General features: G+C 36.5%; 1 protein-coding gene across 14 annotated transcripts in view; it reads right to left on the bottom strand.

Annotated features, from left to right (window-relative positions):
* Nucleotides 1-26590, bottom strand: part of INPP4B (inositol polyphosphate-4-phosphatase type II B) — a 322017-nt gene that overhangs the window by 203694 nt on the left and 91733 nt on the right. For 11 of the 14 annotated variants that reach the window (XR_015772647.1, XM_088056200.1, XM_088056203.1 and 8 more), the window contains 3 exons: nucleotides 14447-14531; nucleotides 5307-5531; nucleotides 3636-3680 (listed from right to left, as the gene is read on the bottom strand). Coding sequence is in view for 13 of the 14 variants with exons in the window: in XM_088056194.1 (XP_087912320.1) it covers nucleotides 3636-3680; nucleotides 5307-5531; nucleotides 14447-14531 (355 nt within the window). In the remaining variant the exon portion in view is untranslated. Of the gene's footprint in view, nucleotides 1-3635; nucleotides 3681-5306; nucleotides 5537-14446; nucleotides 14532-26590 lie in introns of those variants that run through there. The other 3 variants (XM_088056198.1, XM_088056199.1, XM_088056202.1) reach the window with 2 other exon arrangements.

Raw genomic sequence — 26590 nt, 5'->3', positions numbered from 1 at the left:
TCAGTCCTTTTACTCTGCTCTTCCTCTCTACTCAGCACCCTGCAAAGGCTGTCATATCCTACCTCCTAATGCTTCATGGAACTGAATGCAGAACAAAGGCACCCAAAATGCCAAACAAGAAGAGAGGGTTTGCAAAATTAAATTTAGCAGCAGCTACAAAGTTCAGAAATCAGCCATATTTCCAAAAAGTCCCCAGGAGCATAAAACTTTAAAATCTTTGTCTAAAGAATGTTCTGAATCCAAAGCTATGTTACAAGACAGGCATACTCCTGAAAATGCTGAGTGTATTGCAGTGGAAAATTGTAATTCAGGTGAGCTTTATTCTTTGCTTTAACCTCAGGGAAAAAGAAAAAAAATGCCACTTTATTGAACTTTAAAATAAGATAAGACAACATTTAGACATTTTATGAAGAGAATGCTTTCCAGAGTATAATGGGCATAGGATGTTGCAGGGTAACTACCACAACAAAATACAAAACACTAGGAAGAATTTTAACATCATTATTTCAAAATTTAGTTACCAGAACTTCAAACATTGAACAGTAGCATCTAGATATAATGTCCCTAAATAAAACTCATTTATTAGGCAGCACCCAAATATTATTTAAAATATTTTGTTTTAGTTATTGAAGTTCCATTTCTGAATGATATTTATTGACCAACAAGTAAAAAGAGACTGAAACTAAAATTATGAGATGTTACAATTTTTTAATATATTCAAACCTATTTGTATATCAGCTGATATAAGCAAATGTCTATTTGCATATATATGTATAAGTATGCTACTTAACTAATATAATAATATTGATTATACAACAAATATGAACAAAATTATAGGCATAAGCCATTCTTTCATGGCTAGAGACCAGCTTTATACATCATTAATTGTTAGATTTGCCTTCCAAATTCTAAATGTCAAATACCAGCCTAATGAAGCTGAAATGTCTTTACAGAACCGTAAGACTTGGTTACCCAAGCCAGGCACACATCATAGCTGTGGCGCTTGCTTGCAGCAAATTCCTCTCTCATCCCTGCTTACCATGCTCTGGGTCATCTCAGAGAGAGATCTTGGAAGTCCCTGATTAGCTAAAGCGAATGCCAAGTCTTTAATTAGACAAAATCCCTTAAAGGATAGTGTCAGTCAAGCAGTATCGCTGGCCTGCCAGCAGCAGTGGTATTCCCCAGGGGCACAGGCCAGGCTGCAGATCCCTTCCAGCCCTGCCAGTAACCAGGTGAACAGCACGGGGTCATCTCCACTGCCTGCCCTTGCCAGGGGAATTTTAACTGGTTGGCACACACATACATCCTTCCCAGCTCAATTGTCCATCAGCAAGAGTTGTCTGCTGTACATTTGTACAAACAAACAGCACACTGACTGGGGTTGGTAGAGCAAGGAAGTGTTGGTATGGGAATGTTGATGTTCCAGTAAGAAGGATAACTGCTAAGAATTTCATTGACTGTTCAGTCACTAAAGGTGGACTCCTCTAATGCAAATGTGTTATGCTTAAATACTTATTACTATTTAAGGATCACTAAGAATCACCTTTATACAATTGCCTGTGTTGCCAATATCCCTGACTTCTGACTCTGGACAAAACCAAGAGGTTTATGCTGCTACTCCTATTTGTTACCTGAGCAGCAGCAGGAGCCAGTGTATAAGATCCTTCACAGGGCTGCAATGACTCAATCAATAACACTGCAGAACAAATCACAGAACATAAATGCCTACTAGAAACAGCCCAATGCAAAACACAAACACTGAGTGAACAGAGATCCATCCAGCACAAGCCCAAACAAGTCTGAAAATGCCTTTACTTTGTTTTTACACTTCTGCCTGCTGGGGCACATTTATCACTGAAAGCAACTTCTCCTGAAGCACTGCTCATCTAATTTGCAGTCAGTGCCTGTAGCACCTTCCTTCCTCTCCTACGCTACACCAGTGTGGAAGTTTGTTATTGCTGGAACACTGCAACTACTGGCTCTGCCCAAATACTACAGCCACATCACCTATAAAATGTAAATAGAAATGCACAGAAAAGTTAAATCCACTCTTAACAATTATTATACCATGGTGATTCCCCCCAACAGAGAATGAGGCCTTTGTTCCATGCCAACATTTAGCAATTTCTGCAGAAATAGTCTATGCAGAAAAAAACCCCATGACTTACTCAAGAAATTTTTTTGTAATGCCGTAACTATCTAATTTTTTAAAAGACATACAGATAAAAATACATAGAAAAAAATTAAGGTATTCTAAAAATGGTTGTATCAAGTAGAACTGCATCTGTCCCAAAGGGCACAGTTTTAAGGCATCAGCTTTTCAGTCAGTGTAGTAGCAGCAGAACACACAAGCTGAGTGTAACCCAGTTCCAAGGACAAGGCCAGGAAAGAGGGTCCCAAAATACAAGGGGCAGAAGCAGAACTTACAGTCACATCACTGATGCCATCCTGTTTGCTGTGTTTGGGGTTTCTGAAGGACATTTGTTTGTAGACTATTTAAATTCTCCAAATAGTGGAGTCTAATTGATATTTGTACAATATTCTGCTTACAGTTATCTATATTTCAGCCTCACCTTTACACTTTTTTGCAACAGATGTTATGAAAGTTTTTATACCAGAGTAAATTTAACAAATACTGAGTAATGCTGAGTTAAAGTTTCTCAGTGTATGGCTACACAATGTCAGATAAATATTCGCAGGTCACATGGATATAAAAATCATAACAAATTTGACAGTTTCAGTTGAGAATGTAGAAGGCACATATCCAATATTTCAAAAGCTACACTATTTGTGACTACACAGGAGCAGGGAATAATCACAGGGTCATTTCAGTTGGCAAAGACCCTGAGGAGAGTCCAGCCACTAATCAACTAAACCTAATTATCATTCTTATTTCCCACACAGAATTATTGTGTTTAGTGCTTCTACAGCAAATAATTATTTCACTTATTATTTCAAAGGCTTCAAAGCTTTTGCACTGAAAGAAGAGTGAAAAGTAGCCAAGCTTGTTTTGCACAATTTGGGCTGACATATTGTGCTCCTTGACCTCGTACTGCAAATATACCATTATTCAATTAGATTGCTTCACTTGCTGAGAAATCTGAATCATTCTGTACCCTCTAAATGGAGGGAGAAGCTTGAGCTGATAGAACACCTCCCAAAACAATTTTGTTACATACTATAGCAATATATAGTTCCCATATGCCAATTACTTACACTAAGTATAAAATGTCAAATTCAGGTAAAGATTTACATTGCCCCTTCACTACCAAATAATATTGCATTTAGATTAAAGTTTGTTGTAAAGCAATGGTGCTTTTATCTGAACACTGTTTCAAATACTTCAAATTAAATATCTTTTTCCAAAGAAGTAGCATTTCCCAAACTATATCCACAAAGCTGTTGGGCAGATTTTCAGCCTGGTAGTGCAGCACAGCATTAGAGAATTCAATAAACCTTTAGCCATTCCAGCCAATTAAGAAACTAAAATCAGCATTTCAAAAGACATGCAAAGGCACTTCTCCTACCTAGATCTTCATTTTTTTAAACACGTCACATGTTACACTGTATAACACTATATATATAAAACTTACACACAGACATTATAAGTCAAAAAATTCAAAATTTTATCTTACCAAGACTGAATTCCAGCTTTGGCTCATTTGCAATTCTCTGAATACCTTAAAAGGTCAAGAAAAAAATATTAGAGATAATTTGATTTCCATGTCTTGCTTTTTAATACATAGTAAAATTTTCACATGCCTATAACTACTGCTATTGCCTCTGAAATAATATCGTAAGTTAGAAACACATGGTTAAAGCAAACTTGGATGAAATACTTGCCTGAAAAAGGGCTACTTTTGAAGAAAACTTCCTTCTTAATAGAAACTTTCTGTTGCTGGGAAAGGAAACTAGGAAAAAAACCCCAGGCTTTCATGAACAGGTTACTTGTAAGATTTTCAGTCACAACAACTGACTACGTGTATGTTGGAAAAACTAATTTTTAAGTAGTCATCACATTAAAAACAAACCCCATGTTTTGTAAAAGTAGGTAAATCAGGTTAATATAGTAAAATGTAAACACATTATTGATCTACAGACAAACTTTAAAGCAATAAACCCAACTTCTTTTTGTTGGAAAATAAATGTATTAAATTTTCTTCTCAAGCAGTAGGGACGGGAACAGTTTAATCCATGGTGAAACTATGTTCTATTGCATATTTTACTGCAGAGGGCAACATTTTCTTGTGCTAAAATAAGGGAGTGAACCACAGAGATGCAACGAGAGAAACATAGGAAGCAAGGAGGGACAGGTGAATAACACTGAGTTGTCCACCTGATGCAGAAAGCAATTGGATGACAGCTCCAGTTTTAATGAACTTGTAAAAATTAAACTATTTCTTCTTAACATTTTTCTACTGTCTCCAGTAAGCATTATTAATTATTGGTCAGTATTGAAGAAATTGGTCAGATGGAAAGGATTGAGTTAGTATATGAACTGGAACAAGATTTTGTTTAAAAAATAATTTTAAGAACTCACAAACAAAAAAATCACCCCAAACTTTTAGCTGTGTCTGCTCCATAAAAACTTGATGCTGCTAAATCTGGATTCACATTATTCTCATTAGTGTAGCTATTCATTCACATCTGTGTGAGAAAAATTACAGCTGCAGAGCTTAAAAAGGTCAAAAAGAAAAATAAAAGTTGGTTGGTTTTTTGTTTTGGATTTATTTTTTTTAATGGAGTGTTAACAAACTTCTGAGGTGAACTCTACAACTAGGCCTGAAACCATGAATACACTGGATACAGAATTGATTAAGTGACCAGGCAACTGAAGTACAGTCTTCTGACTCCAGTGTACCAAATACAACTCATCATCTGGCTACTTGTACTCAAATCCCCGGAGTGCTTTTACATCACATAGAACAAGTCTGTGATAGTTTAAGTATCACTAAAGGTTTATACATTTATCAAAGTTATCAGACTATATTTCAAACAGTAGTCCATATGCTCATACAGGACATAAAAGAGAAAAAAAATACTTTAGGTCTTATGAAGAAAATAGGTTAGAGAAAAAAAACTCAGAAACCACACATTTGTTCCCCTGAAGGTTATGTGTATAAACCAAAATATATCAGGGAAAAAGATTTAAAGACAATTTTCATCAGTTTATTTCCTCTAGACTGCACTTTGTCAAACAAGAAGCTGAACAGTATTTTGTACCCTGCTTGTGACACTATCCGAACTGCCACAGAGACTGGGCTGCCTTTATTGTACCCCTCCACAAAATGAGTACGTGCACTTACTTGTAAACTGGAGCTCTCCTAGACTGTCTAACTGGGATGAAGGGAGAAACTGTCGTGCTTCATCTGATGATCTCTCCTCTTTGATTTCCATGATCAGCCTCCGGAGCTGCTGAATTTTATTCCACAAACAATCTGAGTTCACCTCTCCCAGTGCCAGAGCCCAAGATTCACAGTCTGGCTTTGATGTGGCTTCAAGGTAAAGATCCGGTTCTCCACTCTGAAACTCTGCACTCAGAAAACATGAAAGCATCTCTTAGGAACTGTAATTGGAAAGGGAGATAATGGAAATACTGGTGTCACAAACAATCAAAACAACCATATACACACTTATCTTCATTGTCACATAGCCATGCAGCCCCATCCACCTCTGGAGTCACACCCCTGCTCCTTCAGACTCGGTGCAGTACTAAACATATCCACAGAGTTCTAAAATCAGTTAACAGATGGCTAAATTGGGTGGCAAAAATCAAACCAAAATGGGAAATCTTTTTCCAGCACAGATTCTACAGCCTAGCAGGCAGCTCTCAGAGCTGCTAACTTGAAAAATAATTTGATTTAACAAGGGCAGCTGACACAGTTCTGTCAGAGAGTAGGATTCACCAGAATGAATTTGTCCATCATCTCTTCTATTAAAAATCTCCATTATGCTCAGTCTCTCATTCATCCTTGCCAGAATAGAGATCAGGAACACATGGAGATAATTTAGCACAACTCCTCTGTGAAGATTCAACAGGTTGTATGTGGGAGCTTCTGACCTCATTACTATCCACGTGTCATTTGCTGTTCTGCCTGGAGTCTAATTGCTTAATGATCAAATTTTCTGAGAGCAGGAGAAAGGGTGGGGGAGGTGAAACTCCCAAGGAATGCAGGTAAGTAGCAAGGGTTGGTCATTTGATTAAAATTAGAACAGGAAGGAAAAAAACCACCCCTTAGGCATTTAAAATTCTGCAGTATAGATGGCTTCACAGAGTCACAAATTCAATGTGACATTTAGTGCAACACACACCAAGAAGAGCAAACTGGGAAAGAAAATCAATGCTTCTTTAAAACAAGTTACCAACTAATTTAGAAATGTAAAACTCTGTAAAATACCTGTGCTATTGTATTATCATGGATTGAAGTATTTAATTGGGCATCAAAACAATTCTGAGCTAAATCAGCCATATATAATATCACTGGATGAAACAGAATGCTGAAAGGTTTTCATACTTAGTTTGAAAATCCAAAGAACATAGAAAAGTTCTCTTCCATACAATATGAATTTAAATTCCTTTTACTGCCTTGAGTATCTAACCTTGGGCACTTGCACACATGTTATTCTAAACGTGTTTGCATTTCATAAACTGAGCATCTGCCAGTTACAATTACCTCTGCTTTTATGGTTATGGAGGGGATAAAAGATGAAACCTCAGGTTTGGAAGGCTCTGAAAACTGTACACAAATCCCTGTGGAGGTGGGACAAGATTTTTGTCTGGGCTGGATCTAAGGAAATCTAACTGTGAGGGTGCAGATGTTGCTAAAAATGCTGGGCAACATTTAGTGTATCAGTTGGACCATAGATTTCATAAGGAAAGACTGGAAAGAGAAACAAAGTGGAAACATCTGCTTCAGGGGCAGATAAAAAGCTAATGAGGATTCAAATGCTTGTCTCTAAGCCTGGCTCAGTCAGAAAAAACTTATTATTTTATACTGAAAAAAGTATTCAGTTCTTGAGCGAAGAATATTCAAAATCTTAGAGAGCTGCAGATGTTCATTAGATCCTGTTTTCAGACAAGATCTGTTCTTGAGTAACCAAACCTGACCAAGCTGAGCTCTGCTGTTTCTCAAAGATAACTGAACAGACAGAGAAGATTTAGCTGTAAACCCTCCTGTGGTCTGCTACTGCATGTGAGCCATGAGGGCAGTAACCTTCAGAAAGACCAGTATTTAGAAGAGAAGAGCTGATAACTTTTCTGTTTCTCTGGTAAGGTCTGTACCAGCAGAGTGCTCTACACCCTTCTGTCACTGACATCTATGAGTCAGAAGTCTGTCATATTTCATAGTTGGAGCTTCTAGTGGAAAACTGAAAGGAAAGGCATGTAATCAACTAGCATAAAGATCAAAATTAACTAATTCACTTTAATTAAAAAAAAAACCATAAAATACAACAAAAAAAAAACAACCAAAATCAAACAAAACAAACAAAAAGCAAACAACAACAAAAAAACATCCTCCCCAAAAGCCACCAATAAGCACACACACAAAAAACAAACCACAAAATTAATATCTGCTTATACCATTCAACCTTTAAAAGCACAAAAACACAGACAATTTTAATAAAAGCAGTTTGGATATCCAAAATACCTTAGTGAAGGAAAATCATCGGGGAAACAATCAACACTCAACAGCCAAAATACAAATATAAAAAAGATGTTAATTTCTTCCTTGAAATGGAAATAGGAACAGTAATCTTGCCTTGAAATATCCTACCAAAGCTAGATAAAAAACATCTGGTTTGGGAGGAAATCAATGTTTTTCAATTGAAATCATGCTATTTATATTTACTTCTTAGCTGTAAAAATCAGGCTGCCACACTCAAAAGGCATACTGAATCATCATTAATATGCATGGGACCAGAAATGGAGAGTGAAATGCAGAAGGAGTGGGCATAATTCACTGTATTCTGATCTAACAGGTGCCAATTTTGGGATGTGGAAATTCATTCTAAACTATCACTTCAAAACACTAGTCTGCTATATTTAGATCCTTGGAGTACTTTGACAGCTAAGTTAAATTCTGAAAAGCATATGAAAATACCTGAAAAATGCGCATCATTGCAAATGTAAAAAGTTTCATTCTGCAGATCCAACAGTAGGTAATTACCTATTTTCCATTCTGTTTCAATGTGCGTTATCACAACATGGTTTGTGTTGGAAGGGACCTTGAAGATCATTTAGTCCAATCCCCCTGCCCCTGCACAGGAACACCTGATAGACCAGGTTGATGAAAGCCCCATCCAACCTGCCCTTGAGCACTGCCAGGATGGGACATCCACAACTTCTCTGGGCAGCCTGTGCCTTTCCCTCACCATCCTCACAGTGAAAAATTCCTTCTTAATATTTAATCTAAACTTGTTCATTTTTAGTTTATACCTACCCCCCTTGTCCTATCAGTCCCTGGCCTTGTAAACAGTCCCTCTCCAGCTCTTCTGTAGATCCCCCTTTAGGTATTGGAAGGTTTATGTACCAAAAGTCATCTTGCCAGAGGAAACACAACATGAAAAATAAACATTGGTAAAAAGGTCTGTTCCAACGAAGGCATGCACAGGTTTATTTATGTAATAAAGATCATAATCTCTTTGCTCTTCTCCTTCAAATAAATCAGCTGCATACAGTACTCCCTAACAAGCTCAGTCATTTAATTCCAAATATCAGTAGGGGGGAAAAAATTTATATGAATCCTTCCCAAAATGAAACTAATAGACACAAAAATGTAATGAAGGCCTCAAATGAATGGCAGACATATCGGAGGAGTCACATAATTAAATAAACACTTGTTACTCCATGTTTTATTATGATATTAACATTTAAATATATAATAGATATATTAATTCATAAAAATATAAATAATAAACCTAAATGCAATAGTATTTCATAGGTGGACAAAAGCACTTCATACTTTACTGCTAAGAAGTTATCATAGAACACAAGCACTATTTGCTATACTGTTACTGCTGACAGGAGTTAATATGAGTAGTTTTGGAAAAAAAAAACAACTATCTTTTGTAAACATTTACTGCTGACCTCAACAACAACAGAGCCTTCTCTAGTTTGCACTCCTGGTTTTACTGTTGTGATATCATTTTTGAACAGGATGACATGTAAGATTTAAGAACATACAATACTAAGAAAATTTTCTATCTACTTCTTAATCTGCAATGTAACAACAGCAGAACAATAATCCTCTTCTTCATCTGGACATCCCCAATGGGGTTTCAAATTCATAAACCCAGGGGAAACCCTTCAAAAAATTAAACACAATGGTTTTTCTTGCAGAACAAACTTTGAACTTATTAGTCCTAAACTGAAAGGAAAATTATATATTGTTGCATCTTGATCCTCTTCATTTCAGTATCAGAGACACCACAGAAGGCAAGACCTGAGGATGCAGATAATGGAAAGCAAAGAGGTCTATGCACAGAACCTTTTCTGGTCTGTTCACCAGCAACTCTTTGCTGAAGCATGGTCTCAATGAGACTTTCTCCCACAGAAGTCAGCATAGAAAGTTTTTGTCCCACAGCACTTGTGCCACTCAAATAATGCAACACCCCTGCTCAAAATGACTGCTGTCAGCATATACAGCTAACACATTCCCAGTGGCACTGGAAAGCCTTTTCTATTCTAACCCAACAGCTTAAAATTAGAAATGTCATTTGATGTTAGTTTCTTCATCCTCAGGAAACTTTTCCGTCTTTACATTATTTCATAATAAAATTTGTTTTTCCCAAGTTTTTCAATTTAACAATAGCAATTGCCTCTTTTCCCTCTAAATACTTATATAATTCAGTTGTTTTAATAAGAAAAACAAACTTCTTGCTAAAAATGTCTGAGTGACATTTCTCTGAATTTTTAAGAGTATTTTTATTGCAATTTTAATCACAATCTTTTACACAGAAACTTTGGTTTGTGTTAATTCACAAAAAAACTTCAGGCAGCTATTGAACCTGACTCTTGTCTTCAAAAGACTCCAGTTTAATGGAAAGGCTTTCAAAATAAAAAACATAATAAAATAAAACAAATTTCCACTTTGGTTTTACATCTTATTTGCTTGCTATTAACTTTCTATATTTTTAAAAATATTTTATTGGTTTATTTTAATAAACAGGTAAAAGTGACAGGAAGACTGATATTCTTTGGCTTGCTTTATTTTCCTTCATGAGAGCTTAAGCATAACACCATGTTGAACAAGACAAAGAATAAATTACTGGGATAATTCAAATTAATAAAATGTACAAAGCCCATGGTCAACATCTGCAGTGACAGCCTTGACTTTTTTGGAGGATCACTATTTCTCCGGCTATGCTAATAAGCAAAGTAAGAGTTCAAGCAGACTAAAGGTTGTCTGTATCTTTTCAGGCAGCAGCAAAAAAGTAATTCTCAGCTCAACTGCTAGCTCAGCAGAGGAAAATGGTTAAGAGTATCAATGAGTCACTGACACTCTAAAATATAAAGCACCATCACAGCCAACCACCATATGCTGTAACAAAAGTAGAAAGGAAGCTTTGATACGTAAATTATATCCACAGGATATTTCTAATACAGATATCAGAGGCTTTTAATTCACAAAGCTGTCTGAATTCTATATGCTGATGCATTTCATGTTCAAATTAGTACTGATGAAATCATCCTGTGATTACTCATGATGCTATGTTAATCTTTCTTTGGGAGTTATATTTTCAATCAAAGAAAAAGAATTTAATTAAAATTTTTTATCTTCAGTGATTTTTTTTTTTAAATTTTGCAATGCTGGAATAAACTTATATAAGTTACTATTATAAGCTCCATTTAAGTCCCTATAGAACCTCACCAAGAGTGTATTTGAAATTAATATAGCATGATGCCCCAGGCTGATTAGTGCAGTACAACACTGCATTTCTTTTAATACCTTTCAGCTTCCACATGTCACACTATTTCTACCCTTTCATTAAATACCACACTTAAATTGGAAGAAATGCAAACCACACAAATATTTGAATACCACAACGGTATCTCAAGATCCCTGAACAAATACACTGCAGCATTCACTGAAAGTTCAAGGGTGGCCCTTACAAAGCAGTGGACTACTACTTCTGAATGGAAGCAGTTCACATCTCTAACTGGACCATCTTCAAAAAGGCAGGATTCAGAGGTCTTCTTTCTCTGCCGAGGTCTGCAAGAGAAACCTTGCATATGCCTCACTCATTCCACCTCTAAAATAGGGAGTGATCCTGGCCTGCCTGTCCAAACCACCACTAATGAAACAAAAGTCTTCAAGTTTAAGCGGTTTGTATACTAAAAATGTCAAAAGGGAATGCTTGCTGTCTTAGGTGTATTCCTACATACACGCCCCTTTTTTATTATCTTCCTCATTTACTGCAATATTGTTTAGATGACTGACCTTGTATGAAAAGCTGTTTTCTTCCTTTGCTCCCTCCCACCCTCTCACCAGCCCTACCTGGATGTTACAGCTCTTACCTCCCTAACTCTCACTAAGGGACCACGCACAATAATCTAATACAGTCTTGAAGGAATCTCTCTTCCTGAATGAGAGAAGAGATTTACAGATCAAGAGAAGGCAGTGCATGTGGTCTCTCACACCTGGTTTCATTTCACTGTGCCTGTGTCTCTTGGGGACATTCCCAATTTTATGCAGTATACCATCATGTGGAAGAAAGGAGGCAGAGTTGTACACGCATGAGGCTCTGTACAACATAGTGGTCAACTCCAGACTGCTCCTGGGGGCAGTTTGAACATCGAGTCACAGAGCTCTTATTGCCCTATTCCAAGGAAACACGACAGTCACCCAAAGACTACCCCGTCCTGCTAATGGTGACCAGTTCCCATTAAAAGGGCACATAAGCCATCAGCCACATGCAAAGTTCACCTAACAAATCCTTCGCCTTCCTTCCGTGGTCCACTTGGAAACCTTCTGGGTTAGGCTGCTTCAGGAGCACTCCACTTGAAGCCCTGACAGGTTTATTTGCTCTGACTTCTCTTTTTTAAAAAAGAGAGAAGTCTTTTAAAAAAGCTCTCCTTTTTTAGGGCCCACAGTGCCCTGAGGTGATCAGCAGCTTTACAGAATCATTAGATGTTGCATGAACATTTTTCCCTCCATGCTTACTCCACTGCCCTTCATTATGTTCTCTTCCTCAGTATCCCAGACAGCCTCCATTTTTCACTCTTATGACCCCCAGAATCCAATCCACTAGTCAGAGACACATGGAGACAATTGGGCAAAGGCTCTCTCCAATCCCCCTTCACAGTTCCAAACTGAAGCTTGCAAATTGAAGAAAATGTCCTTTTACCACCACAAGTTAAATCACACCGCCTCCTTTCTTGGAGCTTCTGCTGTGCTGTGGCAGAACTCTCCTCCATTAGTTCCACAAGAAATTTGACATTGTGAGCAAGTATGTCCTCCTATCCTGCTTTCATGTGAATCCTTTGAAGTCCCAGATACACACTATAGCTTTTTTTGGCTCTCAATAGCCAATGGATCTAATCTTGTGACAACACAACTAGCTTTTCATTGTCAAAGCCACTACTGATGAAAGGCCTCTCTTCCTAGTTCCTGAGTTTTGCTTTTGTCCCCTATTTTGTCTTCTGAGTTTTATTCTATCCTACAGTACATGGATTATAATTTCACTTCTTTTAGTATTTTATTCAATGCACTGTATATCATCTTCATTTGTCTTCAGTTTTGCTCTAATACCTCATAATAGTCGGGCTTTCTTTTCCCATCCAGCAAATCATCAGCCAGGTTGTTATCTGTGCTCTCCAGCATGGTAAAATTGCCAAGTCTGAAATACATTTCTCCTCTACCTGTCTGTCTCTTCCTCTTTCTTCTATCATGCACCATGATTCATCATAATTTGCTGGCTCTGTTTACATGTTTCCTCTTTTCTCCTTTAATATGTTTTTAGAGGATGAGCAAAACGCCACCCTTGGTTCCTACTGAAATTCCACCAATCTTCAAAACCTGGCTTTGGAAAGTCTGTCTCTCAGCTAGTTCCTAATTATACAAGATTATTTCTTCCTCCACACATATTCACAGTCTCTTTTTTCTCCACAGGCAGCCTAAAGTGCTTACTCAGAATTCATTGTTGTCTATGTCCCCAGCTTTTGGGCTTAAAATCTGCCAGTGTTGCTGCAGCAGAAACTGTCCTGTTTGCAGCTTCAAAGCTGATCGAGTCCTCTCAGCAATTACAGCTGTATTCTGGGTTCAGTTCAGCAGCATTGTGTTCAAGCATTGTAAAAGAAGGGCCAGAAGGGAACTGACACGACTGTATTTATACTCAAAGCTGGGAATTCTATAAATGAATTGGACTCATTGAGGGCACAATTAGAGAGTCTCAATTTGAGAGTCAATGGGAAACATTCAACTCTTACAGTCAGGGAAAGCAGTGCTTTCAAAGCCAGAAAGAAATACTTTTTGATGCAGTGCCTCAACATCAGGCACAAAACATGATTTTGCTCCTTACAAAAGATGAAGGATTTGAGCTATTCCCCAGAATACTACCCAGATAAGGATAAAATCCACAATGTTTTTATTTTAAGACACTGTCTTCTCAAACATGATGAACCACTATGAATCACTTCATCAGGTGAGGACAAAAGTCAGCATAATTAATGCAACATTTTCTTAGAAGTGGGCTGGAGATTTTGGTGCATAAAAAAAAGAGGATAGTAACTTCTACTAAATGTACTTCTACTAAATGTAACTTCTATTAAATGTAAATGTAAATGTATCCATCAAGCAAAGCAGCCTAACTTTTTACCTCTGCTCTTAGACCATCACAGCTAACAGAAAATGGCAAACTGTTCGAAGGATTTCAAAACTCTGCAGTGGTATCAGAAAGAATCCATATCATAAAAAACTTCTAACACAATGGATATTTAAGTGGCTCCTGGAGAGAAAACTGCCAGCACTTTCTCCAAATAAAATCCTTCCCCTAAAACAAGGATCCTGATTTATATGAGATAGCAATTTTTTCTGCTGTTTTAAACAATTTTATGAATGAAGACTTGATAAGAGGTGAGAAAAACAGGAAACTTGTCATTTAATAGGGAGTTAAGCAATTAGTTATTGAAGAACAAGACCATTGACTATGCATCAAAATAAACCACATACCATACAAAATACCTGACAAAACATAATCTCAAACTTCTATTTATCGTCAGAGGAAGATGATGTCGTGACTTTCACTTGATTTTAGGATTTTCTTTGTAGGCATGAATTCAGAGACCACCAGTATTTAAATGCATGCATTGAACAGACAGCAGGATATATTTTAGTTGAATTTCTAGCAAAGTTCCAATGCCTGGGTGGTTGGATTTTTTTTATTTTCATTTTTGTTGGCAGAAATAAAAAGTCACACTGAACACGTCGACGTATGTCTTACTTACTGAGAACTATTGAAACATCTGTTTTACTCCTGAATTCCGCTACCCAGCAGCACTCCAGGATTACCAGTTCAGAGGCATCAGAGCTCTGTGAAACAAAGATGGTGAAACATTAGGATTTGGAACCTGACTGGGAAGTCCTTCTGTTTGGCTGTTCACAGCTGAAGTGACATGGAGATACAAAGACAAAGCATAGAGGTCACTAGGTAGATGGATAAAGGCATTCTTTAGTTACTGATCTGTGCCATCCTACGTCAGCAAAATGAGTTACAAAAGAATTAAAATATATAATAAAAGTTATAAAATAAAAAATAAAATAAAATGTAAGAAAAAACCCTGCCGGAAACTTCAAAAAGTAACTTCAGAGGGTTTGTTTCACACTTCCAATATTAAGAAGTTTAGATAACACCTCATTCCTAAGCAAGTCAGGCAAACCCAGCTCATTCAAACTTTCATATTTTCTCATATTTTCTAGCAAGGCTGAATCAAATGTCAGATTCTATTCAAAGACTAGGATATTTTCAAGTGAACAAAATAACATGAAATTTTACAGAAGGCATTTCTCTTCAATTTTTATTTGAAAGGGTTTTCTTTATCAGCACTTGAAACTTCGAATACGGTCTCTGGCTATGCAATTCAAATGACATTAAATGATATAGACCTATTGCTGAATGCAAAAGGATACAAATTACCACTATAATTTTTTGTGAGTGCTTTGCAGACAAGATGCAAACTCTTCTAGTTAATAAGTGTAAGTCAGAAGACTGAAGCTATCAATCACTCCCTCAGGATTAATATTTTTTCCTTCAAAACTCTTATTATCCATTTTTTATCCCTACCATCTGGTAACAAATAACCCTGAGAACATGCACCCATAGACTCCCTTCATTCCAGGTTCCCAACATGAATGTCACAGAAGTCATTCTCTACTTCAGTGAGATTCTGCAGGGATTGATTAATGCAAATGCAAATGCTTGTTTTAACGCTCCTTCCTCAGGTAGTACTTTATTCCAAGTGATCCTGAAGATGGAATATTTTTCATATTGTGCAGCAATTTTACCAAAAGCCTGAACTTTAGTTTCACATATTTGCCACTTAATGAATGACTTCATAAAGTAGTTCATATTTATAGCACCTGCCTAATATGCACAAGTTTTCTTTTCTACCCCTTTGTCTGTATCTATGCTGCTTTATTTGGCCTGCCAGAACCAGACTCAAACTTTTTGCCAAGGATTTCATGTTAATTTTCAAATGGATGTCTTGATCCTGCTTTTCTCACAGAAGGACCTTTTACTTACATAGTAATACACTACCTTTCATGACCAAAACTGTAAAAATTCAATACAAGAAGACTGAAAGACAGACTAGTAACAGAACACATTTCAGAAAGTCTAAAAAGGATGTCCTTGAAAAGTATATATTTATTCTCTCCAAACCCAGTTATCAAACACATATCAACACCCAAAGGAAACAAAACGTTAAAATAAAACAGAAGAGCATGAAAAAAAGCACACTATGGTGTATTGAAATATGCCAGAATTTGAAACGAGCTGTGCTATACTAAGAAAAAAACAGACTTCTCTCAAAACCAGTTGTAAACTGATTTCTTTGAAAAATTATTCAGGCTGGGCTGATCTAAAACAAACATATTGTCATGTAGACAGAAAAACAGCCCATCTGACTATTTAAAACAAAAAAATAGAGAGAGAAGGATAAAGTTGTGAAACAATGCAGTGAGTTTTGATAGTTATCCAAGTGCTATGTTGAGAACTTTTTTATTTATAGAATCCAGCAAGTCAGTGGCCATACATGGCAACCCAGAAGCAATTTTCAAATGCTGTTTAGTGAGGTATTCTTTGAGTATCTACCAGGTCTTCATGAGCAAGATCTAAAGTCAGTTTGGGAAAGTAGGCAATAATAGTTCAACAAAACAAACAGCAGACTAATTAGGAAGAGTTTTCCACTGCAATGATCCTGGTAACTATTTTAATTCTTTACATTTCAAAGCCCCAGTAGAGTCTCCCAGATAACCCTCCCTTGAAAAGTAGATAATGCAGCCTCATTCCTTTAGGAGCTGGCTATCTTTCAGTGGAGATACAACCAAGAGGATTTTATTTTTAAAGTCAATGAAGGTCTAAGTCCATTTAACACTCAGCTGTGGCTACATAAAGCTTTTGTGTTAAAAAGAAAAAAAAAATTAAAAAATCAAATTACTCTGAACAGTTTTCCTCCTTCCATCCCCACAGAAAATTGTTCAACTGGTACATTCATACTCCAAAGATGAAAGACAGAAACATGAACAGTCCCCAGACTTAACATTCTCTCCAAAACATGTAACTGTGGTAAATGGATATATGTCAGTAGGCAAAGAAAAGCAACTCCCTGTTACAGGGCTTTCAGATGAGTCAGGTGTTTGGAAAGACAAGGGATGAGGAATCACAGCTTCTATGTAGTTTCTATAGTTGTCAGGACTGAAAGACTTGGTGTTTTGATTTGTACATGAATGATAAGTGTGTAATACAAATAAATTGGCAACCAGGCAGCAAAAATAGCTTTCAAACAATTAACGAGAATCTGTCTCAGCGCAGTCTGTCTCACAATGAAGTTGACATACAACAGTAACTGCAAACAAGAGAGCAGAAGATGATTTCAAGCTGTCTACATTTTAAGCCTGCAGATGCTGCAGCTCAGAGCCTCTTTAGAGACAAATTACTCCCTTCTGTGCACCAGTGGAAGCTGGAATGAAGCAATGCCACAGCTTCAAATGAATGTGCTTTTCCAAGATCCACAATCTAGAACACTGAGCAGAGAATATGCATTTACTTCTTCTGTATGTGAGAGACAGCAAAAGGGGAAAGAAGAAAAAGGGATGAAAGAGCATAAGGCTGCAGAAAAGAAAGCACCTGTTGCAGCAAAACATTTCCCACATCCTGACACAAACGCAAAGCAAAATATCTTCGGAATTACTGTTATGGCAGACTTTGCATCATTTAGATTAGCAGTGCTATAGTCTGTCACACAAAAAGCTAACAAGAAATTTACTTGCAAATTAAATAACAAAATTGTAATCAAGGAAAACCATTATGCGTATCTGATAAAGGATCAGCGGTATTTTTCAGCACCTGAAGAGATAAAAAAATTCTCTTATTTTAGGTGCATAACATAAGATCATCTGGACTAGCTATTAACTTATTTTTCTAGGTTTTATTTTATTAAAAGCATACATTGTAATGATGTGGTCTTCATGCATGGAAAATACGACTAAAATCAGATTTGTACCACTGTTAAGGTGTAGTATATTAGAGGGTTTTTACTCCTGCCATTGGTATTATTCAATAATTGTTATCAAAACTTACTGGATCAATCCAAATGCCAAACAGCAGCTAGACAAACTCTTACATCTTTCTCTAAGCCCTGACAAAGTCAACAGGCACTCCACCACCACCCCAGATCAGGAAATTGCTTTAAAACAGTGATTTAAGAAGACAATTAAATTATTTCTAAATCTGAATTAAATGTCTGTGAGACTGCTGTAGAAGGGTCCCCAAACCTAGAAAATTAAAGCACTGAGAAACTCTGGAAGCTGTCAAAGAGAACGTCATGTTTGAGCTATTTTTGCATTCCTATAGATCTGATGTACCCTTGTGGGACGGAAGAAGTGCGTCATTGTGAATCAATTTTACAATAGGAGATTTGTTCCTGGAGGTGGGGCAGGGAACCTACTGGTAGAGGTATATCAAGTCAAGAACTAAGCTGACAGTTAAAATTAGAAGTGATACTCCAAGTAATTCCTTTGTGTTAAAAAAGTAAGTAGAAAAGTAAAGCTATAGCACTGTAGAAAGAACAAACACTACAGAAAGTAAAAGTTCTTCTAAATAAGACATTATTTAAAGCCTCTCCAGTCAGCTGGGTGGTGTGTGTGTGAATTGCACAATTGATTTCTTTTAAAAGCATATATTCACAAATCCGAAAAAATTAAATCAAAACCCTATAGACTAGGGATGCTACACACACCAAACCACTTGTGTTTTGTCACATCAATTATTTTCCCCAGTACTGGCAAATGAGCTCATCAGACTGATAGTAGCAGAATAATGCAGGCATGTGCACAGGTCACACTTTTGACTACGCTATAAACATTACCACCTACATTTGCTATTTTGGCGTTAGCACAGATGATGTTCATCACTACACAGATAAAGTACAGCTTTCTTATAGACTCAACAAGAAAAAAAGGAACAGGGATTATATAGGGTAATAATCATTCACAAACAGCAAAGCTAATGGTCTTAAATTTATTTCAATATATTTCTACAGCAATATGTGTCCATTTCCAAATAGAGTAAAAATTTTTTCTGATTTTGAGATATTAACAAATGACTCCATGGCAACCACAAGCATATAATTTGCAGAATTAAAAACACTCCTTTAAATGATGGCAAGCAGAATTCAACAATCTGAAATCTCCTTCAATATTATGTATTCTTCTGCCATAATAATATCTCCATCCTGTGTCTATTAAGTAATGCGGAGCCTATGACCCAAGCTGTGTGATAAGGAAAAATGTGGTTGCTGGGTGTCTGATGAGGTGTTTCAATTACTCCAGGCAAGCTGTAACCTGGTAGCTCATTACAACCACCTTTACAAATTGTCAGCTCATCAAAGATGCTCAAATCATCTCTTACAAAGCATAAACTACCCACTGTGATTAAATCATCATGCAATGCTACCAGATCCCAGCTTCAAGGTGACAACATAATACCACTAATCTGCATTCACTCTGCAAAATGTTGACTTACGTCACTGAATAAGTTCTGCAGAACACAAAACTACCTTTAATAGATCATTACCTTTAACAAAAGTGAATACATAAACAAAAGTGGTTTTCTTTTCAGTATTAAAATGCATTAGTAATAATTATAATGGACAAATATACATTCACTTTATTCATGCCCCACATTCAACTGGTTAATTATTTCAGCTTGAAAATATCTCCAATTACCCTTCTTCCCAGAATTTAGTTATATGTAATTTAGACACTAATTATTTAAGTTTTTCAAAGTTATGTTCTGGTGCAAGACTCCAGTGATGTATCACAACACATATGTTGGATAATTCATTTTTTTAGCAGAAGTTCTCCCACTTTGTTCTATACTTTTGGCAGTTAAATAGAATATGTGGTATTCATCTCTGCTCTGCTCCCTCTACATTGCCTTTTTACTTCAGAAATCTTAAGAAGCCCTGACCACAGCTTTGCCCACAGAGAGATTGCAGTAATCCTGGGAAATCTAGTATGTCTGAGCATGTGCATACTCAACATAAGACTGACATGCAATATTTCCAAGAACACTGCTGTATCAGACCAAAGACCCCTTATTCTGCCTACTAGTGACTTCATAAAGTAGCCAAGGAAGAGGGATAAGTGGGGCAACCACATGCAGTCCTCTTGCAGTTCTCACTTTTCATATTGGGACTTGTTCCTCAGATGCCTTTTCCATTCACTTACTCTCAATAACGCTCCTTGAGAGCCTCTCATACTTTTTCCAACATGTGTCTATTTTCAGCATCTCCAGGATATTATGGCAAACAATTCCACTATGGCAAGTATTTCCACTACCCCATTCCATGAAAAAACACCTTCTTTTGTTTGTTTGGAATCCAGTTCCCCCAATTTCATTTAACATCACAGTGGAAGAGACAATAAACCATAAATCCCTATCTCCTCCTTCAAGCTGTTAATGTTTTTTTCAGATTACTATCAAAGGCCGCCTGGGTCATCACCTATTTTCCAGGCTGAAATGTTTTATCTTCTCAATCTTTGTCCTGATGACTCTAGCAGCCCTTTTTCTGAAACTTTCTCAGCACCTCTGTGTCCTATAAAATGAAGGGAAAATAAATGCATGGTGGACCTCTACAGACAGAACTCTGCTTTGTTCTCACCTTTCCCAACATCTAATATTGAACTTACTTTTTGACCAAAACTGACCATCCATCTGACCTTTTAAGAGAAATGTAACTCTCTACAGATCTCATTCTGGGGCAGAAAGGCAGGAATTGGTGCTAAACCCATTATTTTGATGGGAAACTTAAAATCTTTCTTCACAGGTGTAACTTCATATTTATGGATGTTGGCTTTTATCTGCCACTTAATTGCTAATGATTTAGCCTTGTAAGGGCATTTTGTGATTACTCATACTTGGCACCCCATCTTGACTATTTAGCAAGCAACAGAATTTCTCACCTCACTGTCTACCTTCTTTTCACCATTTATGCAGATGTGACAGCACCAGGCTGTCAGAATTCCTAGACCTTATATTATATTCAACTAGTTATTCATGTAAGAGGAAGTCTAGCAATGTAATGATCAGCATTATTTGCATCAGAAGATGAGAAAAACTGTATTGAAAGGCAAATGAAGAATGCAAGTATATAAAGTGACCAAAAATAGTTGCTTACGTAATTGTGTTCCGTGTACTCTTGAAAGTGAAAGAAGGTTCCAGGAATCACACAGATCATTGATTTAAATTATGCACAAACTGCATGTGCAATTATTTGAATACATTTAAAGTATGAACATCATAAATGACAACACAAACTGCAGCAAAATATGGCATTTTAATAACACTTCAAGAGCAGAGAAAAACAAGACCAAAGTGTATTCTATTCATTGGCCTCCAACAAGTAATATGTTGTGCAAATTACCACTGCAGAAAGCTGTGCTTTATTCAAGACTAAGCTTCATAAACCACAGAACATCAAAGAGAGCCTCAGGATGGAACGCTTCATAACAAAATACTCTTTTTAACCTTTCTTACATTTTCCCCCAAAGTGAAAAATAAACCCAAAATTCACTACATGCTACCCAGTTTTTGCAAAACGTTAGAATAAAAAAAATTGGAATATAAACATTGCAAAAATGAAGTGGTTTAAATATTTTTAATTATAAACTGCCAATATATTGAGTATATGTTTTGTAAAGATAACTCCTTTTTCATCCTTGGACTGTCCACAGTGATGTTCATTTGAAAGTAGGCTGTGATTCTCCCCCACACAGCCCCTGAGCTTTAATCTCACAGTGTTTTGGAAGAAGCAAATAGAATATTTTTCAGAATGCTTAAGACTTGTCATACTAAGAGATGGATGTATGATTAGCTGTAGTCCTTAAGAGGATCAGAAGTCATCCTAGCAGATCTGTAAATTGTCACCAGGCCCAACATCACTAAACACCAACTTCTGAACCAAATAAGAGAAATACTTGAATTCTTTTTAGGCCTCTTCATGTTAACTTCACCATTCCTTCTCCAGCACTTCCTTTTCCTTTCCTCTCTTTTTTGGAGCTAAAGAAATGATAGCTCTGCAGGCCACTTCCAAACGTAACGTGGCATAAGAAGATATGTCAAAGCAAGGTACATTCTGCCTTTAATCTGCACATCTGTGTTCTTTGTAAGAGCAGCAGAATCAGACCCTTAAAATATAGCAGAGATGTATAGAGGATATCATGTTCAAGGAAAAACAAAGCAAAATCCTCAGACAGCAGTGATAGAAATAAAGATGATTGCTTTTTTTTTTTTTTTATCTCCCTGAGAAATTTCTTCCCATATTCCCTTGGAACCAATAAGCACCTGGACATAAAAGGCAGAGTGACCCATTCATGTGTTGGCACCCAGAAAAAAAAAAAAATCTAGGTTATAAACTCTCAATTTAGAAAGCTTACATCACACTCTTTGAAATGAGAGAGATCAATTAAGCTTCATCAATTTTAGTTTAAAAAAGAAAAACATCTCCCTCCACTATTTATTAAAAACATTTTTTCAGATATTTTACTGGCTTTCTGGTGTTCGGGATTACATCTCAGGAACTCTCACAAATTAAAGCATTCACGTGACAAATTGCAGGGTTTTGAGGCTTGGGAATCAGGAGAAAAATGTTGTAAGCAGCAAGACTAATGTTTAATCTTAAGTTAAATATGAAAGGAAATTATGAAGTCTCACAAATAATATGTTTTCCCCACTTTATTCTTAACTGGCAAATTTTCACAGAGATTTTAGAAAAACAAGTGCTTCAACCCAAAAAAATAGCTGTTTTACTTTACTAAAACATCATACATTCCTATCTTTGAGTATTTTTAACAACTGTAACTAAGCATGAACAAATATTTAAGAAAAGAAGCACATTCATGCATACAACTGATACAGGACAAAACCAGCCAGATATCAACAGGAGGACACTTTTCATAAAACAGTTGTTTCATCTTTGAGCTCTCAGACCATCCTCAAGGGAAACCTACATAGCATTTCTCAAATCTGAGCTTTGGAACGGAGGATGCAGCTTCACAGGGAACTCAACTGACATAATGGCAAAATTTCATAACTCTGCTAGATACCAAATGCATCCAATGGGCCTTAAAATAAAAATTATGGGCCCTGTGTGATGCCTTCCCTCCACAGTCAACTCCTCACATTCCACCAGCTATAAACTGCCTGACCCTCAGGAGGCAACTGCTTTCTTTTCTCTTTCCTCCACCTAGAACATACTGTCTGCTTTTCTCCTGCCTCCCCTCCCAGGAGTTACCTTCTGTTTCTGAGATGGTAAAATTGATCTCTATTTAACACTGAGAAACGGTCTTCACCTTCTGGTTAGCTTTGAATACTGATGTTTTGGTTTCAGACCTTAACAAAGGCATTTGTGATCAAGAATGTGTCATGTCTCAGCTGTGTCACCTGGTTTAATAAACCCCACAGTCTCCAGCTACTGATCTTTATTGTGTTCTTAAATGAGATACACCACCGCTATCATTCTTCAGAGTAATACACACAAAAAGAAAAAGGGAGTAATGAGCCCACAGAAAAATGTTTTAGGAAAGGTGTTTTTAGCAGTTAGGAAAGAAAGATCAGTAGGTCTATATGTGTGAGCAAGGAAGGTACCTACTTGTTTGAGTGGGGACACCATCGCATGTTTTAATTTAAACTACATTTAATGATTCGATGTGCAGTTCAAATAAAGTTTTCAAAGGTACCTAGCAAAGAGCAGCACTGGGGTTTCTAACCTATTTAACAGAAATTCTTTTTTAAATAACAATGTGTAAATACATTAAAGCAAACTTTTATCTGTACTTAGACCTATTGCACCTTCTCTCTGCAAATCTTTTCTTTCCACCTTTTACAAAAATCTAAGTGTATTTGAAAAGGAAACCATAAAATTCAGTGTCAAACTGAAAACCCCAGGTATGCAATCTCTATTTGAAGCCATGAGCATGAAGAACAAAAGTGTCCAGCTGCAGAAACTACTGACAGTCTTCTGGATTCTCAAATATTTAGGTATCATGTTCTACATTCAAAGCAAAATGACTAGAGCCATTATAAAGTTAGATTATTGTAATACAATTAATCCAGATGTTGATTATGGCATCAACAGGCCCTTAACATTTCTTCATTTACATCTAAATTCTATTTTGATATATTTCACTAGCCTCAAATACAGTGTAGATACTGAAGTCTACAGTACCACATGTTGGCTATAAACAGCAAGCATAAAATTGATTGTTAAATTAGTAGTAAGTAAAAAGCTCTCAAATATGCCTTAAAATACATATCCTTCACAGAATACTAGGGTTATTTCACAGGCCATCTTTGTCTACTGTTTATGAAATTAATATCAGATTTTACCATCACCAGAATAGTTGTCTCGATTTGCTTTGAAATTTGTTCCAATATTCTTTTATTCAAAATATGCTACACAATAAAGAAACCAGACAAGAATAAAAATATTTTGAAATCTTTGCTATCTTCCAGAGAAACAGCACTGCTTATCCCTCCAGTCATGTCAGTGTCTTACAAAAATTCAAACTCTTAATTTCCTAACCAGATGACTTTGGAGAGAAAGGACCACATTTGCATCACAACAGAAGCCAGAAAATTAAAACTTAAAAATGCCTAAATAAATAAACTACACAATAATTGTTTCATCTGTGCAAAGATCCACATAGGACTGTATGAATTTATGACAGCAAGCAAAGGAAAATAAATAGGGAATTCTTTAAGAACACAGCAAGCTCATAATCATGCTCCTTTAAAACACCTCCAAGTTTCTGCTAGGCCTGTTCAGAGCCTTTTCTGAACAAATGGGCAATTGTGTTTAACGAATTTGTATAAATTCCTTCACAATAATGTATTTGCCAATGTATTCAATTCTTCAAGTTTTTTTTATAACTCACGCAATATTTTCCCGAAATTACCTTGGCTTTTATTTTAAATAACCTCCTACAAAAGACATTCTTCTAGTTGCTGTACTCCCACAGCAACCACAAAAGAAAACAAAATAAAATCCCCAGTAAAAATTGTTTGAAAACACTTGGAAATATGCAGAAAGCACACCACACTGATAAGTTCAGGGCAAACAAAATGATAATATGGATCACTTCAGAGTTCTTCCAAAATTACATGAAGTCCTACCATTTTAACTTCTGAGAATTTAAATTTACCTACAAAACACAAATTGAACTGTTGCAAGAATACTATACCAATTTTTAAAACGTCTTTTAAGCCTGTGATACATTGGCTAAGTAATGCTGTGCAACCATGCCTAGAGAGATCAGTTCTAGCAGATAAAAGCTCATTGTGAAGCAAAACATTCTCTACAATGTCCTGACACACAGCCTCAAGACCCCATGCATTTGAAGAGTCCAAGTAAGAAGTTAGTTTGCTGACAAAACTATATATTAGCAAACATTGAGGTAAAGTTTAGTGCATATTAGGCAGAATTGGTTAAACTTATCTCACCATAAAGGTGGACTGTGAGAAATCGTTTGTTTCCTGAAAAAAAAGAAGCCAAGCAATAATTTCAAAAATTTCAACATTTTAGCATTCAGTTTGGGGTTTTTTTAGGTTGTTGGTTCATACTGCCTTTTGCTAAAATACTCCAAAATCTCACTGGCAACAAAAGGATTTTACTGCATTATCATGAGCAAGTTAAGGTTAAATAGCCTTTATTTCGCCCTTCTGCATTTTTCTTCTTCTTCCGTCATAAAAAGGCAGCTTACAGTTTCTGAAACAGCTATGTCAAATGCTGAACTACAAATAACAGTAATTAAGTTTCCCCAAAGATTTTTCAGCATAAAATTAAAACACATTCATGACTGTTATTTAAAGAAGAGTGCAGCTAAAAGCACTGGATTAAAGATGATGAAGCTGTACAGTGTTGTGGAAATGTCAATGTTTATTGCAACATAACAGCTTAGAAACACTTTACAGAGCCAACTATAACCTTCATATGGGCTTCAGCTGCTAATTATAGGTCCCAAAAAATAGAAGAAAAAATTAAGCCCTAGAGGTCATAGTTTTAGCACTGTTCTCAAACAGCAAATCAAAAACTTTCTATATTACATTTTCAATTACTAAGGGAAATTTCAGCCACAGCATCCCTCCCTAAAACCAAACACCAGCTCCCCAGAAAAGCCACATGCAACCCCTTTTTTCTTTATAGACATCAAAAGACACAGTCATCTTTTTTTTCAAAATCTGCTCCCATCTATGTTGTGCTTTCAACTGTGTGCGAATACAAGGATATATGTCCACGAAACACTACAACCACACATGCAAAGTACCCCCTTGCAAATAGATACATGTACAATGCTAACACAGTGTTACACATTTGTTCCTTTGTGGTTTTAATGAGTTCTCATGTGCCATGCTGCCAAATCCTTCCAAACAGACTTTTACTTTGCACACAGGGACACTTAGTGAGCAGCAAAGTGTATGTTCTCAATCTAAAATAAATAGAACATTATTTCTCCTGCTTCCACTTATTAGCTTTATCTTCCATCTAGAACAAAACAGAAAAATACTTCCCAAAAAAAACCCCTTTTTAAAACAGTTATCTCATTTAGCAGCCTCATCACTGCTCTGGCATTTAGCCACCCTCAAAAAGGCATTTATTGCTTCATACACCATCTCACTGTAAGTGCTGTGCCCTAAACATTGAATGAAGTATTAGATACTCCCCAGGAAACTGATCAAAATGACACAGCATAAAGGGCAACCAGCAATCTATGGTATAATAAAAGAACAGCACATTAAAGAATTAGTACAATATTTATACTCAGTCGCATAGAAACCCTTTGAAGCTACTTACAACATTGACTTCAGCATC

This window comes from Pseudopodoces humilis, chromosome 6 (assembly GCF_049639895.1).
Source record: "Pseudopodoces humilis isolate 2021_Gansu_Grassland_sample_001 chromosome 6, ASM4963989v1, whole genome shotgun sequence".
Taxonomy (NCBI): Eukaryota; Metazoa; Chordata; class Aves; order Passeriformes; family Paridae; genus Pseudopodoces; species Pseudopodoces humilis.
The sequence above is the reverse complement of the archived record's forward strand: the minus strand, read 5'-3'. Positions and strand labels throughout refer to the sequence as shown.